Source organism: Canis aureus, chromosome 2 (genome assembly GCF_053574225.1).
Source record: "Canis aureus isolate CA01 chromosome 2, VMU_Caureus_v.1.0, whole genome shotgun sequence".
Classification (NCBI taxonomy): Eukaryota; Metazoa; Chordata; class Mammalia; order Carnivora; family Canidae; genus Canis; species Canis aureus.
Genome location: NC_135612.1, coordinates 86,893,471 through 86,914,667, shown reverse-complemented (window position 1 = coordinate 86,914,667; position 21,197 = coordinate 86,893,471). Strand labels below are relative to the sequence as shown.

General features: G+C 40.0%; 1 protein-coding gene across 7 annotated transcripts in view; it reads right to left on the bottom strand.

Annotated features, from left to right (window-relative positions):
* PPARGC1A (PPARG coactivator 1 alpha) overlaps positions 1-21,197 on the bottom strand; it is a 639,247-nt gene that overhangs the window by 297,152 nt on the left and 320,898 nt on the right. For 3 of the 7 annotated variants that reach the window (XM_077880956.1, XM_077880937.1, XM_077880947.1), the window contains exon 2: positions 3,356-3,523. The exons of 1 other annotated variant lie outside the window; for it this stretch is intronic. In XM_077880956.1, coding sequence (XP_077737082.1) covers positions 3,356-3,424 — 69 coding nt within the window. In that variant the 5' untranslated portion in view covers positions 3,425-3,523. Of the gene's footprint in view, positions 1-3,355; positions 3,524-5,438; positions 5,628-5,691; positions 5,759-20,919; positions 21,031-21,197 lie in introns of those variants that run through there. 3 more of the 7 variants (XM_077880958.1, XM_077880961.1, XM_077880967.1) reach the window with 3 other exon arrangements.

The window sequence follows — 21,197 nt, the reverse complement described above, 5'->3', positions numbered from 1 at the left end:
TGGCCGTTCTGCAATTACATCGGTTATTTTAAAGGCAACAACCTCAAGGTACAGTGTTATACAGAAACAAGTCATCTGCCTCTCAAGATCTTTCAACTGAGAATTGCTCAAAACAAGAACGTAGCACCATGTCTCCTTCCACCGTCCCTCCTCACTCAAGCACAATCTCCTCATTTTACACGTGAAGAAGGAAAGCCATTGCCTTAAGTACGTTTGCCAGGGGTCAGATGGCTACCTGGTGGCATAAGCCATTGCCACCTCTGTTCCCTTGATTCTCCCATAGCTGAGAAGGAGAGGCAGGAACATTAACTTTGACACAGCCACTGCTGGTTTTCCAGTACGGGTTATATGCTTAAATGGATTTTCAGATTTACAGTTGATTCTAGAAATTGCATCTACTTCATTTCCAACTCCATAGGTAAGCTGGTTCATTTAAAGCAAACAGCACCCAACTAAAAAACATTCTGAAGAAGTGAGTGAGTAAGCCATTTTTGCTCAACTCTTAATTTAAAACACAAACACAAAAACAAAACAAAAGTTAAATAAAAAAAAAAAAAAGAACTATCGGGGGACTTCTCATAGGCCAAATCCCATCACATCATTGTGAGATGAGATAGTTAAAATATGTATGATCAAAATGTCATTTGAAAATACACTCCAAGAGGCATCCTTGTGTAAGAGCAGAGGCCTCAGAGTCAGTCTCAGTGGGCCCACATCTCTTTTCAGCATCTTAGCCATTGTGTGACCTTGGGCACATTGCCTAATATCACTGAGTCTCAGTCTCCCCATCTGTACAATAGGATCAAATAATATCTGTCTGTCAGAGTACTTTTAAGAATTAGAAATGTAAATTCATGCCTGGTATAGGGTAAGGGTTAAAAAAACAAACTATTAAAAAAAACATTTTATTAAAGTCTTAATGATTCAGAGATTGATTATTCTATTAGAAGATTGTCATGCTTTCTCCTTTTCTTCCTTCTGCTTCCTTCCTGCCCACGTCACAGCTGCTCATAAACTACTATTCCATGATATAAAAAATGAGATAAAATTCAATTCAGATCACACAGCAACAAAAGTGGAATTGGCATTGGATTCAAACAGGCCTGAACTTGAGCACTGGATGGCTTTCAACAGGTTATATAACTTCCTCGAGTCTTCATTTTTTCATCTATAAAATGGAAGCAATCATATCACTCTTCTAGGCTGCTTATGGAGATGTGGACAAACACATATATACACACACACGTAGGCATCTGCATGCACGTACACACGTGCACACACACGCACACTCACACACAGAACCCCTACCACAGTGATTGATAAATAGTAGGTGGATAGGAAAGTATTGGATCATTTTCAGTAAGAAATGTAGTACTAAAGCTTCAACATCACTCACAATTTGTTTTAAAATCCCAAATTCATCACTACCATGGATGGCTAAAGGAAGTCATTCTCACAAAACTCTTGCATCTGGTGCCATTAGATTTAATTTCCTCCTTTGGGGACAGCTTGACTGTCAGCAGAAATGGGGTGACTTTGTGCATATGGGAACCTGGCATGGCCATACTGATGACCAGAGGGTGGGGGCAGCAGGCAGAGCTCAATGGGGTGGGGGAGAAATAGGTGAAGCTGGAGCAGACATACTTGACATCATTTCCATCCATTGCATTACCAAGAGTCAAAGAGACCAAACCAGAGAATAGAACGCCCTTTTCATAAGCACTACTTCCACTACTGAAGAGCTTCAGTTATCCAATGACGGGGGTTGACCAGAATATAGGATTGCATCTTTAGAAGCAAGAAGCAAAGAGAGCATGTGCATTATTTGCCTCTAGGAAATTACTAAGCTAAAGGTTCATGGGATGCTGACATTATAAAACACGTGCTTTTTTACATAAACATTTGGATTTCATGTTTCTAATTTAAATATTTTGTCTACAGAGATCTCTGAGTCATCTGCTCACATCCTTCCTTCTTTAATCCTCCCTTGAGGCAAAGACTATATATAAAATGCTAACTTTCTAAAGGAAAACTCATAAACAAAAGGCAAAAATCCTAAAGTCACAACCACCTACCATAAAATATCTGAATATTTGTTTAGACCCCCTGGAGACCCACCACATGACATTCTCAAAGTAGCATGCAGAGATTCATTCTGTATCCCTTCCTACTTCCTAAATAATGCTCCCACTCAAAGTGGAAGGACGCCAATTTCATGGCAGGCTGGAGGATGTTTTTTTCGGAAGCTCCTTACTTAACATCACATTGCTTAGAACAGAACATACCTGTCAATATCAGTGCCATATTTCTCTAGAATTTCTCCTGCAGAGAAATTTTATGAAAACTTTCCCTCTTTTTATAAAAAGAGAGAATTATTTTTTTATAATTGATGTTGAAAATCAACTAATTCCTGAATCACCATTGTTCTGTGAAACTTTCTGCCATAGACAAAATGGAAAATCACAGTTTCACTTTATCCGACACCACCCAAAAGAAACGCTTCATGCATGGAAGTGTTCTTTTTCCATAAGGCAGTGGCATTTAAGAAAAAAAGAGCTCTGGCATCGCTCTTCAATATTGTTGTCTAATTAAATAGCAATGCAGTGGATGCGTAAAAATATGCATTAGAGGTGTGTAATGTGTAATGTGAAGAAGAGTAATCAAAGCCATTCAACAGGATTTAGGAAGGGATTTCAGTTGGCAGCTTACGAGACAGGAGCATATAATTTTGCTAATTTGAAATAGGTATTGTAACGTATAAACATTACTGCTTTGCATATTTTAATGAAAACTGCCTCTACACCAAAATGAATCCTTTAGCTTGAACTCTCTGCATACCACGGAGCTTCTACCTATTATGAGTTCAGCATAAATAAGAAAGGCACGCAAGCTGCATTAAAAGAATGGTCACCTCATTAAAATAGGTTAAAACCAAGCCCCTTATTCCAAGCTACTATAACACCATAAAGTAAGTCTGATGACAGGTGTTGTATTAAATTTTTATATTACAATGAGCTTGTACTCACACAAACCAAATCTGCATGTTTCCTTTGATATACACCTGCAACTTGTTAATTCAAGGGCCTTTATTAAGAAAGTATAAATTTAGCAACATCTATAGATTTGTAAAACTCTATTAGCTTGCTTGAGAATATGGAGTAAATTCATTTGGAGTCTTATTTGCATGGTTTACAAAGAAATGGAAATTAATGAGGACTTTTCCCAAATGAATGTGTCTGCAGATAATGCAGTTCTGCAAACAGGCTGATGCGAATTACCTACGCTTGGGCGAAAGAGTTGAGAGAAAGAGACAGAGAGAGATCTGGGTCCGTCCGGAGCTGAGGACATCACTTACCTGCCAGCTCGCTTCTCGCTGAAGGCCTTTTTTCCAGTCTTCTTCCAGCCTGGGGGAGGTCTCATCCATTGCTGATGCTGCTTGCACAAACTGGATCCGCCAGTGGCTGTTACTCCCTTTCGTTGCAAGCCTTTACCAAAGCGGCAGCGAAGGCAGTTCAGGGGCAGACTGTCATGGAGAAAATGCCAGGCCAGAGGATGAGGGATCGGGCAGGAAGAAGCCACATGGGAATAAATTTGGGATACACGGGGCTACCCTGACAGCTGCCAACTGGCCAGGCGAGAGGCCAGCTCAGCCATTGAGAGTCCAGAGATTAGGAACAACTAAACTCCAGAGCCAGCGGACAATGGGTCATTCTTATGCTTCTGGCATAAAGGTCAGAGAAGGGAAGTGTGAAGGCATGCTCTATGCCCTAGAAATATGCATTTCTATGTGTGCTCCCATCTTCTCCTTACCCCAACACACATCTCACACACATGCACACACACACACAACCAGAATTTGCATTGTTCTGCAGGGTTGCATCAATAGGCTGGAATATCCTGGAAGTAATAAGCTCCTTTACATAGAAGCAACACATTTCATTTGAACACATCTCCCCAGCACCATATGAATCACTCAGCAGCCAGTAAACATGAAAAATAGCAAGCTCCCTGGGGTGAAAAATAGACTGATCCCTATAGTTGAATCCTGAGCATCTAGAGTCCCTGGTTTCACCCCATGGGATGTTTTGCCGCAGACACTCGACCTTGACCATGGACCACCACCCTTTTCCCGAATGATTATCCAAAATGATCAGAGGTTTCAGTTCGGACAGACTCCTCAAAATGTGAGGATAAACCAAACCAAATCCAACCAAACTCTATCCTGCTTCAGTGGTTTCTCACACAGAATGACCCTCTCCTGCTGTTCAGAATTGATTACCTATAGTTTTAAGACGTGTAGCTGGGGCTACTGTCAATAGCACCTACTTCTTTTCAGTTAGAACAGTGGTTCTCAAACTTGGCTGCACAGCACAAACAACTGGAAAGCTTTGTAAAGATACTATTGCCAAAGCTTCATCCCCTTCAGAACCCAGGATTAAAATCACAGAACTCAGTTTTGAATATCATTTGAGGTTTCTCGAATCTAATCACTCTTCTGTTGCTTGAATCCCCACAACCCGTCAAACAATGCTTATACCATCATAAGTGGTAAACTCACCCCCTCCTGAGACAGTCTTATTCTATGGTTGATAGCTTTGTCCCCAAATCAATCAATAGCCTTCCCCTTGTCACTTCTATAACTGCACTACTCTTTAATTCTATAAGGAATAAGACTAAAAACTATTCTGTAGGACGACCCTTCAAAGATCCAAGGACAATAGTGGTCCATGCCTCAAGCCTCTGCTAAAGGGTTTCTTTTCCAGGTGAGATCTTTCTATTTCTTTAGCAAACCATGTGAGAGGCCCTTGGGAATTTTTTCATCCTGGTTACTAGCCTCAAAATTCATTCCACTACCTCTGGTGATAGTGATTGTAATATTCCAGAAGCCAATATAGTATTTCTGCTGTGATCGACCATTGTACACAGAGCCTAATTATCACATACCTTATTTGGAAAATCCTCCTCCTCCTCCTAATAATAATAATAATAATAATAATAATAATAATAACTATAATAACAGCCAGCATCTACTGAGCATGGAACTAGGTGACCAGCACTGTTTTAAGTGCTTCATTAGCCTTACTTCATTTATTCTGTATAAAGATTCTATGAAGTCATCATTATGCTCCTGATTTATAGATGAAGAATTCAAGAGACAAATATATCTGCCCAGGTTATGGGCCAAGTGTTAACTCAGATCTGACTACAGTGTTCTAGATCCCTACATCATGCCCTTTTACTTGTGCAGTCTTGGATCACATCGTCTGCCTTGACAATCACACTTCACTGATACGATGTCACTGTCAGTTAATGCACATAGGTTTCCTCATATCTTCAGATTATTGATGAACATGTTTTGTAGACTAGAAATTGCCATACAAGCCTAACTTGCCATTACTATCCTTTTAATAATCACAAGACTATATTTTGCACCTCACCTCTAGCAAAGCAGATAAATACAAAAGCCTTCCTTTACTCGCTTGGCTTCTCTCTTTTTTTGAGAATATTCAGATGCTTCTCCAGAGGTTATCCTGAGGTGTAAAAAGAGATGGGCCAGAAGCACAAGGGTCCAGAATATTTTCCCAGATGCTAGACTCAATGGCAGCCTCACCAATCATCAGTTCTTCCCTCTCTCTGTAAACACTTTAGCAACAGGACCCTATAAGGAACGCTGGGAGCAATCAGTTTTACCATTTGAATCACACCATCTGCAAGGCCGCTCAATCAGTTGTTATAGAAGGCAGGACACAAAGTGGTTGACTACAGTCTTTAAAGTCAAAAGGACCTAGGTTTGATTAGCAGCCCTATTATGATGTAGCTCTGGATCCCTGACCAGGTCACCCAATGCCTCAGAACCCTAGTTTCCATGCCTGAAAAAGGGTGGCATTATCATCTCAGTTATGCATTTTATTGTTTTCAATATCTGATTCTCTTCTATTCCAGTCACGCAGCAAGACTGAATTGCCTTAAACACCTTAAAATTAACCATAAGCACATGACTTGTTTCGACCAATGAAATATGGGAAAAAGGATGGGTATCACTTCCCACGGGGAGGCCTTGATCACTGGCACTTGACTGTCAGCCCACCTTCCCCCCGTAATGCAGTGATCACGAGGCATGTGTTGATAAGTTGTGCCTTACTACCAAAGCAAACCGGACGGCTGAGCTGACTCATGGAGAATGGTTACCTTGGAGAGTAACCCGGACCAACAACAGACACTATGGGAACAAGAAATAAACTTTCAGGGTTGTTTGTTCCCTCAGCATCACCTAGCCCACCCCGGCCAATACACCATTCTTATTATACGGAGTCATTGTAAGAATAACATGAGACAATCCACCTAGAGCATTTATCGCAAGCCTTGAGTAAGTCTGCAATATAATTTTAAATAGATTCCATGACAAGCCAAGCCTGTGCTACACATGTCTCTCCACTCCAGTATTTCCCCTTCTTTTACGGCCTACATTTCTCCTACTCATAAGCTAGTAGCATTAAGCGTGGCCATTTCCACAGAGGATGTAGAAATATGAATTTTAAAAAGAAAGGGTAAAAGTGTTCAATAATGCAGTGTCACTCTGTCTCAGAATGCAAACTCAGAATAGCATGACTTTAATGCTACTTATCATTTAGCAAGGAAATTAATGAAAGCAAAATGAAGCATCAAATAATAAATGTGGCACGGTATAAATTCGCTACTGATAAAGTACATGTCTCCCAAATGTAAACATAATGAGAACATACGTGAATAGAGGAGCTTATTAAATAGCATAGCTTTTATTCACTATTCTTAAATCAAGCAACCCAAAAAAGAATTAGTTTTGTTTCCACCTTGGTAAAATGTTTTCATTAAAGGGAAGTTTTGACTATGAAAATAAAGTATAAAGAAAAGTAGAGATAACACTCTGGCCAGATCACAGCACTGACATTTCAGAACACAAATTTTAACCTGCTCTGGGACACCACTGGGAGAGTCTTTTTTTTTTTTCTTTAAATGGTTTTCAAATGCAAGTGTTAATAACTATGACCCATGTCATGCATTGTATTATGTCCTCCCACAGAGATATGTTGGAGTCCCAACCATTAGTACCTCAAAATGTGACCTTACTTGGACATAGGGTTTTGACAATGGTGATCAAGCTAAAACAAGGTCATCAGGGTGAACTTTGATCCAACATGACCAGTGTCTGTATAAAAAGGTTGAAAGTGTACATAAAGACACACACATGGGGAGATGCCTTGTGAAAATGAAGGCAGAGATAGGGTGATACACCTACAAGCGAAGTAACACCGAGAATTGCCAGCCAATCACTATTTTTCCCTCAAGATAAGCAGCTTAATAAGAATATGCTGACTAGGGGATCCCTGAGTGGCTCAGCAGTTTCGCGCCTGCCTTTGGCCCAGGGCGCGATCCTGGAGTCCCGGGATCAAGTCCCGTGTCGGGCTCCCGGCATGGAGCCTGCTTCTCCCTCTCCTCTGCCTGTGTCTCTGCCTCTCTCTCTCTCTATGTCTATCATAAATAAATAAAAATAAATTTAAAAAAAAAGAATATGCTGACTAGGGATGCCTGGGTGGCACAGTTGGTTAAGTGTCCAACTCTTGGTTTTGGCTCAGGTGGCGATCTCAGGGTCAGGAGATGGAGCTCGTGTAGGGCTCAGTGTGGAGCCTGCTTGGGAGACATTCTCTTCCCTCTCTCTCTGTCCCTCCCCACTGTGTGCTCTCTCTCTCTCTCCCTCAAATAAATAAATAAACCTTTAAAAAAAAAAAAGAATATGCTAATAAGAAATAGAGTTTTAGAATTTGTAACATTTCCATACAGAGAGTTATAGTAAAAAAAATTTTAAAAAGGAAAAATCTATACAAAATGTATCATCAGTCAATCCTGTCTCAAATCTAAGGATATTTCTTCTGGTTTATATAATAAAAATACTTCATTCTAAGAATTAAAAGTCTAGAAAATAAAGAGTTTCCCAGGTGAATTAAATCATGCATTCCAGTGTCCAATGAGGGTATGATATGGCCATAAGTGTGTTCAAGTAGATGCAGATATTCTCTATAGAGGAGAAAATGAAAGGAAGTCTGAGGTCAGGAGAGCAGGGCACATTGATGAGAATAAGTAGGGAGCCAAGGAGTCTCCAGGCATGAAAAAAATGGATGGTCTTTTACCCACTGATAGGATTTTGCACACACTTTCACTTAACAGCTGGGCTAGAATTTTTATGAGTTTTTAACACCCATTTTATTATACATCCTCCCTTCACATCCATTCTCACTAAAATTTTCCAAGGTATTTCTTATAAACATTTACTTTTGTTTTTACATTTTGTTTCTTAATTGAAAGCTAATAGTAAGATGTTAGTCTTCAGAAATTTGCCCCACAAAAGAAAAAAACAACAACTATAATAAGGTATTAAATCCACAACACCAGAGGTGTCTCTAACAAAACAAAACAAAAACAAATAAAAATGGCTATCATAAGAATGATAAATCTGAAATGGATGAACTCTGGTCCTATAGTCATATTTTGAAAAGGAAGAAAAAATAAAGTATTGGTCTCAAGGTCACTGTTTCACTGGAATAATTAATGTTTACTGTTCCCTGCATAAAATACCTAAACTGAACAATAGAGCTATCCACAGGACTGTAGTCAGTAGAACACTGTAGCTAGCAAAATACTCTCATATACCATGTACTTTGGGTTGCACGCTTACCAAAATTCACTTATGTGTTCCCAGCCCTATTTATGCCAGTTGAGCCTATTAATGTAATTACATAATTCAGTTAAACAATATTTCTATAAAATGTGAGTTGCAATAGAGAGAGAATTGTTGCTTTACCAAAACTAGTCAAATGCTTTGGAGAGACCCAATAAGGAAAAAATGCTTTTTAAAAAAATTGTCATTGTGGGGCAGGGATGATAAAAATCTATACAGACCTCTACTTGGGTTGCTAGTCACTGTCTTTATATTCTTAATTAACGTTAAAAAAATTGAAACTGGAATTTCTGAACATTTCTGAAATTGAAACTGGAATTGAAACTGGAATTTGTAGAGGCTCCTTTAGGGATATAGCTTATGCAAAAACAACATCCCTACAACTTATTGCAAAGGCCTTGGCTCCACAGCAAAACAATGGTGAATAAATGTGCATTTATGGATTTTAAGCAAAAGTCAAATGTGTTGTGTATATATGTGATTTACGATTCCCCCAACTTAAGCAACTTACTTGATCAATCAGTCAACAACCATTTTCAATTGTACGGAATAAGAAGTCTTCTATGATAAAAAAGAAAATGGTAAACCAGGAAGGATTTTTTCTTAACCTGCATATAATGAACAGAGATAGAAAGCAATAGACTCAAATATTCAAACCAAGAAACAGAATCCACTTCAATACCCAAGTCTACTTGTATCACTTAAATGAGAAACAGCCTAGCTATAACTATAAGCATTAAATGTTGTATAAATCTGAGGCACGTAGACTCCAATTAATTACTGCATGATATTACCATTTCTTCTATAACTATGTAATAATACCAACTGCCTATAATCAGAAGGATTTAGTAGACATTTATTGATGGAAATCAGATGATTTCATCCACAGTGTCTGAATTACTTTGATATGCTTGAGCCTGAAGCAAAATAATGTAATAAAAAAACAACATACAGATGAGAACCTCAATTTTTCTCTACATATGAATCTGTCACTGATTTGGGAAGAATCAAATCTAAGTCCAACCAGGTGAAGATGTTCCATACATTATTCTTCCCAATTCAATAAAAAAAAATATTTCCCTTTCCAGTATGTTTATATACTGTTCCTGACTTTGTGGTATCCTGGACATTGAGGGAGCCCAGAGACACAGAGTATTACCTTAGCAAATGTTAAACAAAGCACATATGATTTATAGAACATTTTCTTAAGAGTTTGCTTGAAAGACCACCTTAAGTCTTAAGCCCTCAAAATAATAACCAATAGATTAATGAGTAGAGTGGGAAGGTAGATCTTATGAGTAAAATGAATGAGAAATAGGTTATATGGCAGGCTGGAAATTTCTTTCCCTCTTTCTCCCCCTCCTTCCACTCTCCCCCTCAAAAGTCCAGCAGTAGTCTATTATGGCGCTAAAAAAAAAAAAAAAAAAAAATTCTACCAGTCATACTGGTAGTTTAGTTTTTAAACTTTACTATCACTATCTATGAAACTGCAACTACTCCTAGGAGGTACAACCTAAAGCTTGATCTCCTAACACTTTGTCCCAAACTATTTTCCAGTTTGGCTTGAAGAGTAAGACTTTGCATCCAGGCAAGGAATGATGATGGGAACAAGGCAATTTCAGAAGAGGAGAAAGGCCTGGAGCAGAAAAGGTGAAGGGCTGCCAAAGTTCCTTGGGCACAAATAAATTTCCAAAATAGGAATTCAAAGACTCCTGAAAACGCACTTTATCAACCACCAAGTTCTTCAGATTGAAGATTATTAAAAACGATTGAACTGGTTTACATACTTAAACACATACTTAGGTTCTAATTGCTGTTATGAAATATAAGTTGGCACAGGCAGGAGGGTGAGAGGGGATGTTGGGGTCTCTTCCTTCTTCACCTACTCTTAATAGTAACATCTTAACACAAGGGGAACCTCAGATACTGTTTGATAATTTCAAAATAGGAGTGAATTAGGATGTGAATTGGGTTGCAAGGTAAGCTAAAGACTTGTTACTCCAAGCATTACAGACCAGCATCACCTAGGAGCTTGTCAAAATGTAGAATCCTGAGCCTCACTCCAAATCTACAGAAGTTCATTTGCATTTTAATAAAGCTAATCCATTAAGTTTAAGAAACAATGGGCTAGGACTTACCATGAAGGCCTATTTGCACAGCAAGCTTTATTATTATTATTATATTTATATTATCATGAACATAGATTTAGAGTAGCTTAGAACAGAATGACTGACATAGGTTACAGGTTGGGGCACTTAGGTGGCTCAGTGGGTTAAGTGTACAACTCTTGATTTCAACTCAGGTCATTATCTCAGGGTGGTGAGATCAAGCCTTGTGCTGGGCTCCATGCTCAGTGCAGAGTCAGCTTGAGATTCTCTCTTCCTCTGCCCCACCCCCTGTTCATGCAATAATTTATTAATAAATAAATAAATAAATAAATAAATAAATAAATAAACTCCTTTAAAAATATGTTATAAGGAAGAGTTTAGTCCCCAACCAAGAAACTACTTGGTGCTACTTTGGGAGAATCTTCTCAGTGATCTCACTTTCAAAATCATGGAAGAATTTTATAAGTATGATACAACTGGTGTGAAGGGCAAGACTCCTGCCCTTCAATCACTCAGAAACCTCAACATACATGATTGTTCTACTTATTAGTTCAGAAAAACAGCTGATGACAAGTGAAAGATGCCTCCTCTGGACATTCAGATGACTGATTTTGTATAAATCAATTTTGAGTGCCACAAAATGTCAGAAAATACCAAATGAGGAGAAAAGAATCAATAGATAACCTTGGAATTAAATGAGTGATGAATAATCTTTACCAACTAAAATAAATTAAATCATGAAAACCAAGTCAAAGTAACATCAAGGGTTTGACTAAAAACCACAAAAAACAATATACAGATCCTCCTGGACTTATGATAGGGTTACACCCTGATAAACTTATAGTAAGTTGAAAATATCATAACTCAAAAACACGCTTAATAATACACCTGACCTAATTTAAATGTGCTCATAAGACAGTAGCCTACAGTTAAGCAAAATCATCTAACAGAAAGCCTGCTTTATAATATGATGTTGAATATCTCATGTAATTATTGAATACTGTACCAAAAGTAAAAAAAAAAAAAACAGAATGGTCGTATGGGCACAGCATGATTGTGTGTCAGTGGTTTACCCTTTTGATCATGTGTCTGAGTGGAAGCTCAGTTCACTGACGCCACCCAGCACCATGAGAGCATCCTATGCATACCGCTAGCCCAGGTAAAGATCCAAATTCAAAATTCAAAATACAGTTTCTACTGAATGTGTATCACTTTTGTACCATTATAAAGTCAAAAAATCCCAAATCGAACCATCATAAATTACATCTATAATTTAGAGGTGAGGCTACCTGCTACAAACATGGCTATTCATTCTTCTTTCCAGAAAAGCATTATGACAAGAACTACAAAATAAAGGCTGAATTCATACTTTCTAGATTCTATCTGAACAGCCATAATTTTTAAAGGTTCTACAACAAAGAAATCAATTTGCAAATGCAGACCAGGTATTAACCTAGCAACCATGGAACTAAGTATACATTTGTTTAGCATTTTCAGCATTTAGAGAGTTGGAGTAGGGGGACAAACTCTACAATGTATTTAATTCACTTTATTTTATATTTTAAATGTTCTTATTACAGCTATCAAATAAACCAAAAATGTATAGACAGATCAAATGTCAAAAATCAAATTCAATGTTTTTCTGAGTCCTTAACTGGCATCAGAGATAAATCTACTCCTATAACAGAAATCAAGACAGGTGTCTTTCTTCATAAGTAAACAGCTACACTGTGGTGTCTTCGTATCATTTTATTATTCATGGATACCAAAAAATGAGTTGGACACCTACTATGTGCTAAGAATGGTGCCAGATCCTAGTGATTAAGAGAGAAAGAAAACACATCCGAATCCTCACCATCTCTGGGGAAATAGCTAAGCAAGCAAATCATCTCAGCTACAAATAATATCTAAGCTATGGAGAAGGGAATGTGCTTGCACTAACTACCATCCCATCCCCTACCTCAACATAATTCAACTCTAGAGGTCCCATTCATAGGTCCTTTAAGAAGAGCCACATGGAGATCCTGCCCCAACCCTTGGTATAAAATCTAGATTTAACTGGTTTGTGTGGTAATGGTTTTAAATAAAATAGTTTCTGAAATATTTCCATAGCAACGTAGACAACAATATCAGGACTTTATAGTACTCTGACCTATGGAATCTTTTTCTTTTTAGACTCATTTCAAAATCCAAATATATCCATGGACACCGACAACACACTGATGTTCACACAGACAAATAAACTCTCCTCTGATAAATTCCAGTTAATGATTTGTATACACAGAGAAATTTAGGGACAAGAGTTCTTCTGACCTAACAGCCCTGAGCCTTGTTTCCCCAAAGGTCTCCTTCAGAGAAAGACGAGCCCAACATCAGCAGAGATGGTCTTTTGAATGGCATTTAACCAAGGCACGCTCCTTGGGAGAGCTGCCATTCTTAAAGACAAAATTATAGGAGCATGCACAGAAAAAAGATTAATATATATATATATATATATATATATATATATATATATATATATTTGGGAAGGTTTGGGAGAGTGGGGGCTGTATTTTCTAGACTGGGATAGAAAGAGTGCTCTCTACGACCTTTTTATTTCTACCTCATTGGAAGAACCATCTAGTGTTTCATTTTAGTTCCATCTCTCAAAAGGGGTTGTGAGCTGCTCTTGTTTATCAAGGAACACCAGAGGAAGCAGAGGCTGGGACACCTTTCCTCCAAGAGGCAGCCCACATGGAGCATAGACCTAACACTTGTAGATGCAACTTCTCATTTAAAGCAGTCTGCCACCCTACCTAAAACAGCACTGGGAATCAAGACCATGAACAGATTTAGAAACCAATTTAAGCCAAGACCATCCTGCAGATGGTGAAGACATAGTAAATATACTAAACCAGGGGCCTGAATCATGTCACTGGTCTAGAAGATTCCTTGGCACTGCCATTTGTGGCAATGGTGGATTTACAGGCTAAAGGCTGTCGAGTGCTTACTGCATGCCATGCTTTTTAATCTTTACTATATTCTGCAAGGTGTTATCATGATTTCTTCTATGGAGATGAGGGAACTGGAAGTATGGAAAAGCTCAATAACTTTCCAAAGTTCTCAAGGCCTTGAAGGAGTAGAACCTGGACTATGTGGTGATTCCAGAGCCCATGGTGATAGCCATGCCTCCACCTGCTATCCGTCTTAATCACCCTTCACCACAACTAAAGGCCAGGATGGCACCTGCCACCAGGTTGAAGACTCAGCTGGAGAGTGTGAGTCCTGAGGTGTGTGGGAAATGCAAAGGCATTAAAGAATACATAAGACAGACAGCGGAGCCCTCCAGCCCAGATTCTTGGGCTTACACTGCTTCAGGAAGCCCTAGTCCCTCCTTCTGATTCGATGGGTACTCACACAATTGTTTGCTTTTAACATGAGTTTAATGCATTCTTTAAAGAAAGAGGAGGAGGAGGAGGAGGAGGAGAGAAGGAGGAGGAAGAAGCAGCCTCGTAAGTATATAATGAACCGGAATTATAGCTGCTGTTCTGATGCCGTGTGTTATTTTTGGCTGAGTGTCCTACTCTTCTGGATTCCGATGGTAGGGTGCTGAAGCTTGCTCCAGTAACACAGGCTGACTGCTGTCCCCAAAGGACCCTGAGGAAAACAAGAGGAACTATCTCACAGTCTTCAGCAGACAGGGGAGGTTTAACATAAAGAAACTCCCACTTAACGTTTTCTCCAAAAAGAATCCATTCATTATCTTTATTTCCGACACAGTATTTATGAATTTCCTTTCAGCAGGGCCCATCAGGGCAAACGTCACAACTCTATGGCAAAATATCATGTGCGTTTTCTTTTCCTCCTAGGAAGATTAAGGCCAATGAATAAAAGAAAGGGGGATGTGGCCCCTATATTTAGCTCTCCTTACAACATCATGTCTCACGGGTATTAAAAATAGACCCAAATCACTTGAAGACATTCTGAAAAATCAAAGGCAAAATAGCTTTCCAAGAGAAAGTTTTAAATGTTTGCTTTCTTTCTAGTTGAGATTTTTCAGGAACAAAAGCAGTTGAGTGGACTCCCCTCCTTGGGAGGCCAGGCCAGGTGGCTCCTGGGGTTTTATAACAGACTCTGCCTCCTCTTGTCATCTTCTCTGCCTCCATCCCTTGTGGTCTAAATTTTAAGAGAAATCTGGGCTGGCCCTTGGCAAAAAGTATGAAATAGTCTGGGTAGAGAAATTCTCCTCTGTTAACAACCTTTCCTCCACCCGGCATTCTGACGCTCCCAAGGTCCCTGTCAGAGCGAAGTCAGCTCGGATTCAATTCACTGAACAAATATGTGTTATTTGTGATGTGCCAGGCACAGTGCCAGGCAGGGCAAAGGATGCAGAGAGGAGCAAAGGATGGAACGTCCTTGTTAGAGAAGGTGCCAGGTAATTCCACAATTAAGTGAAGCTTCCAGAGGACCACAGGCAACACAATTCAAAGAGAGAGGTGACCTCTTGCTGGAAGGTATCAGAATGGACGTCATGCTGGACGTGGCATTTGAAACCGACAATGAAGACAAGGATGGTGATGGAGAACTCAAAATACCTGAGCCCAGGTGTGAAAGAAGGTCAGGAATTAGCTTAGGGTAACACCTCTTCTCAAAAATGTATGCAGAGCAAAAAGCCTTTTAGAACCAAAGGAAGGAATTTCCAGTTGGAGAAATCACATAGATTTAAGAATGCAGCCTCTTTCAAATCTTGCAGTTCCCCAGCTGTGTAACTTGGGCAATTTCCTTCACTTCCCTGAGCTTCACTTTCATCATCTGTAAAATGGGCATTATGCTCCAAAGGGCTGATGTGCTGATTACATCATATCATGAATACATGATACTTGGCTCAGTGTGGCACATGGTCCATGGAGACATTCAATGAATGGATGTAACTCACTCAAGTGGGAACTACTTAAATGAAATCATATTTCTAATATGCCTCCAATCACAAGCAGCACCCACTCTGCTGGCAGGAAGTCTTGACTGAAATTAGGGACCCACCAGGGTAAGATGATGTGGCCTTTGTTTTCATAAATGTCTAATTTTCAGACTGTTTTATGGCTCATACCTCTCTACAAAAGGAAGAAGCCCCCATAGCCATTTCTAGTTTCCAATTACCAAGGCAAATACGGAACCTTGAAAAAAAAAATCTTTTAACGGGACTTTATATCAATCTCTGCTAGTGTGGCTCACGACACTTTGGAATCATTCATATAGATGTTAATGAAAGGTTGAGGAGTCTTTTCTAATGTAAGGTAAGAGGGAATAAAGGGGCCCTAGGGTGGTTAATAGTGAGGGAACAGAAATAGGAGGGGTGAATATCAATGTTCTTAAATATTTGCCAGCACACAAACGCACTGAGGTTCCCATTCAAATGAAGACTGGTTGGTCTGGAGTGGGGTCTCAACCTCATGAACTTCCCAGGTGACACTTTGAATAGCAAAAGAACAGTATTTTCTTAGGACCTAAGACAGAGCTGAGCGGGGAAACTATGGGAGCCCCAAATAAAGGAAGATCAACTCAAACAAGATGGCAAGAGCCCTGGAGGGTTAGAGGGGCAGCCAAACCGGAGATGTAAGTACAGATACGCAATAAAGGTTTTCAGATAAGGAGAGGCCCCAGCTCACGAAGCTCCGGTGCGTTACTCACATTGGCTGTGAGTCACTCCTAGCCTTTTAGAATTGTTGATGGCAAACATTCTGGAGAGTGCTGCGATACAGGAATGTGCTCACAGCCATTAACTATGAAGCACTAACTCATTTCAGCGGCCTGACACAAATTATGCCCCACACTTGAAAAATAGCTATTGATCAGTCCCTTCTTTCTCATGCCTTCCAATACTCCGGATCAGCACTTCCATTCACTTCCCCCCTACAGATTCCTTCACGCAACTAGTTAGATCCTTCCCGAACCAAAAAAAAAAAAAAAAAAAAAAAATCCCCCCAAGACTTCACTCAACTTACTTTGAGATTTTGTCTTTCAAAAACAAAGAAAGAGGCAAACCAAAAATATCTCTTTTCATTTCTCCACATATCTGCTTCCCATGAACTTCCCAACGTCTTTTATTTTCTCTACTCATTATAGATACAAAGGCAACAAATCAACTGATCTATCATTTCCTGTGTTAGAAGATAAGAGACTAAGAGGGCATGAAAAGGACGGAATATAGAATTAGCCTTTAAAGAATTAAATCAGCTGCAGGGGCAGATTGAATGGTAATACTCTGAGCACCTTCAAGTAGCAGCTTGAGTATCAATGAGGCAAACGCAAGCTCCTGGCCTTTCAAGTTAGAGTAACGTGCATCGTCCCTCGTCCCTTTATTAATCTTAAGAAAAACTGATGATGCGTGTAGGTCTTCAGGGGCAGACTGACTACAACATAAGGTGCCCCCAATCCTCAGCCCCTCCATGTACCCTGTATCCACATGCTACATCATGTCATTCTGTGGTTACTCCCACTGAGAGGTGGGATCTATCTTTCCAACCCTTGCTTCTTGGCTGCCTTGTCTCACGTTAGCCAGTAAAATATGGTGGAAGTGACTGTGTGTGTGATCTGAGCCTAGTGGCCTTATGCTCTCCTGCCCACTCTTTTTCCTCTGCTTTTTCCTAGAGAACAAGCCTGGGCCAGCGTGAGACCACTTAAAGCAGAGGTGAGGTTATCCTCCAACCTGCCAGCCCCTCGTTGACCCACCAGCTGGCCCAGATACAAGAGTGAGCCCAGCTGAGATCATCAGAGCCTGGCTTAAACCAGCACAACTGCAGAGATGACCCTTCGACTCCTGACAAATAGTAAATAGTGGTTACTTCAAGCCACTAAGTTTTGGAGTGCTTTGTGATGCAGCACTATTTGGCTAAATAAAAACATACATAAATACATAAATAACTGATAGAGCTTCCTTTGGAGAAGCTGTGATAAAAAGTCCAGGTATACAAATAATTCCAACAGGACACTGGCTCTCTTCTGACAAAATTATTAATGAACACAAATACACTGTAATAACATAATTGCATCATTTATAAAACAAAAAACACATTAGGGAATTAGATAATAAAAACACATTTCTATATTAGTTTTCATTTTTCAAGGGGTTTAATCTATTCAGTAATTGACTATATTAACTTGAGCAAATTTTTTAAGTTCGCTAGACTTCAAATTCTGTTAGTCATTCCTTCTTTTCAGCATTCGTTTACTGAGGATTATGATGAACAGAGTTGTGAGTTGGGTACGGGGGCGGGGGCAGGGAGGGGGGTGGTTGCTCCAAAGGTGAATAACACGCCAGTCCCTAATCTCAAATAACTTCCATCTAGTAGGGTTGACAAGGGCACATACTCACTTTTCATGCACTGCAGGCAACATGTCAAGCCCTTGCTGCCGTCTCTACCATTTTAAATCTTACTCATCTTACCAGGTCCAGATGAAGGGTCCCTCCTTTTATATCTTCCTTAATCCCACCCTTATTTTTCTTTGCCCAGCCATAAGCAAACTTTCTCAACTTTAAAAATACAGTATGGGAGGTCTACAGCAGGTTCAGGCAATAATCCAGGGCAGTCATAAAATTTAAGGCTAAAAAAAGAAGCTTTATATCAGACAGGTCATGAAAGGCCTTGATTATTGATTGCCAAGTATGTACTTGATTCCACAGGAAATAGGGAGCCATGGAGGGCTTCTGAGAAAGGGAATGACCTAATCAAAGCTATCATTTTTGAGAGACCTGAGCCCTTACTGCAGGACCATGGAAGCCCCAAAGTGATGGAGTTTCAGACATCATGAGATGGCCAATTGCATATGCTGCATAAAGGTAAAGCAGGAGGAAAAATTGAGTTTGCCAACTAGGCAGCCTCTGGTGACCTTGGAAAGGAAAAGCTCAATGGAATTAGCTTAGAAGGAAGAGATGGAGAAGGTAGGTGACAAACCCAAACTAAGATTCCCCAAGATTCCCACCCCAAGATTGTCCAGCAAGGAGGTAAGATTGACCATTGTTTACAAAGAGAATTTATTATTTTGTAAAGATTTTATTTATTTATTCATGAGAGACACAGAGAGAGGCAGAGACATAAGAAGCAGGCTCCCCACAAGGAGCCCAATGCAGGACTTGGTCCCGGACTCTAGGATCACGCCCTGAGCCGAAGGCAGACGCTCAACTGCTGAGCCACCCAGGCATCCCTACAAAGAGAATTTAAGGATGCAGAGCATTTGAGAGAAGATTAGAGTTAGCCTCTCTCTGACAAATTGCTTTTTTTGGTCTAAAAGACCCAAGAAACCCTAGTGTTCCTCAGAAGTGCCTTACAGGCTGTTATTGGGAGAGAAGAGAACACTGAGGGCTCAAGGGGCACAGGCTGAGTGGGCAGGATCCAGACTTCTTGTTTGCATTTCAACAAACCTAATCCCATTTGTCTTCCTTATGTACTGAGGTTCCATGCTGAATTTCATTTGGAAAATATAGGGTCCTTTATATTGATATAAAAAAAATAACGACAATATGAAAACCATTAAACCAGATGATTGTCATGATAAAATACTATACTAACTATCTTCCAAAACTGAAAATGAGAAAAAATTCAGGAGGTGAGCACCTAGTACCTCCTGAGCATATTATAGTTTGGGCAACATGCTGTATACTTTCCTTAAGTCCTCTCATTGAATTCACATCACATCTTCACTCTGCAGGTTAGGAAACTGAGCCCCAGAAAGATCAAATACCTTGCCCAAGATCTCTGGGTTGATTCTAGGGCCTGGGTTCTTGACCACTATATCACAGCTGTGTGTACAGTGAAGCCTGGGGCTCCTCCATGAGTTCTATGAGTTTGAATCTGGATTTCTAGGAGCACATACAAGTGTGACTTTGGCCAGGAGACGCCACTTAACTTAAGGAACAGAAGGGATACGCTGAGAGGAAAAGATAGCAAGAGGAAGACTGAAAGAACTAGAAAGTATCTGAGAAAAGGATTATTGAATTAGTGGAGCCTGGAAGAATGGGTGAAAGTGGAAACCCTGACTCTAGAACTGTAAATAAAAATATCTCTCTCTCTCTCTCTCTCTCTCTCTCACACACACACACACACACACACACACACACACAGGCACAGGCACAATCATGAATGCCTTTATTTATTTATTTATTTATTTATTTATTTATTTATTTGAGAGAGAACAAAAGCAGGGTGGGGAGTGGCAGAGGGAGTGAGAGAAGCCCCAGTGATGTGGGGCTGGAGCCCAGGACCCTGGGATCACAACCTGAGCCTAAAGCAGACACTTCCCTGACTGAGCCACCCAGGCCCGCATAAATGCCATTTCTAGAAAGGTTATCTATGTAACAGAAAATGCATTCTTTACCCTATGTTGGAACAGATTTTAATTTTGAAAATCTAAACTTCTCTAGAACTCATTATTATTAGATAATATTAATATACTATTTATTATTAGGTAATATTAGTTATAACATCTAGTTCATCCCACTTAAAACTCCACTTCTCCCCAACTCTCTATCCCAGGGTCTTGGCTTTATTTTTTCCTCCATGAATTTAGCACCGTTTTGTAAGACTACATATATTATTTATTCCTTGGCTTACTGCCTATGTCTCCCCATCAGGACATAAGTTCCTCAGGCAGAGGTGGAGAAGAGGTTTCTCGTTTCTCTGGTTGCTCACCCTGTATCTCTAGCACCTACCATAATACCTGGCTGCTAAGAAGCACTCCAGCACTCAATAAATATTTGTTGAACAAATGAATGTGTTACTTTGTTATGATATTTATGGAATAAGCCGTTGTATCTATTCATTCCCGTCCCACCTTATGGTATCTGCAACAGGAGAGTGTCCATCAATTACAAGTCTATTTAGCATTTATATGGCACTTTATATTTAAAATACACTGTTCAGTTATTATCCCCACAATCGACCTTGAGAAGATATACTCAAAAGTAGAGATGTCCACAGCTCTTCTCCTTCCTAGACCTCCACAACAGATGTGAGGCATGGGGTGAGAGGGAGGAGCAAGTTCAAGGATGCAGGAGAAGAGGGGAGGGAAGAGGAGACAAGGTGCATAGAACCCCTGTTGTTGAAACTCCATTCCCTGGCTTACCTTTGCCTCCTTAGAAGTGGTGGCCCAGAGCCAGAGATCCTCCCCTCCAGCTGCTGCAGGTGAGTTCAGCATCCCCGCAGAGGAGGAGGAGAAAAATGAAGCCCCAGGAGCCTAGAGAGGAGGTGAGGCGTGAGAGGAGGAGGGACTCCCAGCAACCATCTCCCAGCAAGGGTCTTCAATTGTGGCCTCCGAGCTCTCCACCTTCTTTACAGGTGGCAACCAGACAAATTCCTTTCCACACCACTTCTCAGCTTGCCTGGAGCTCCACTCTCTGCCAC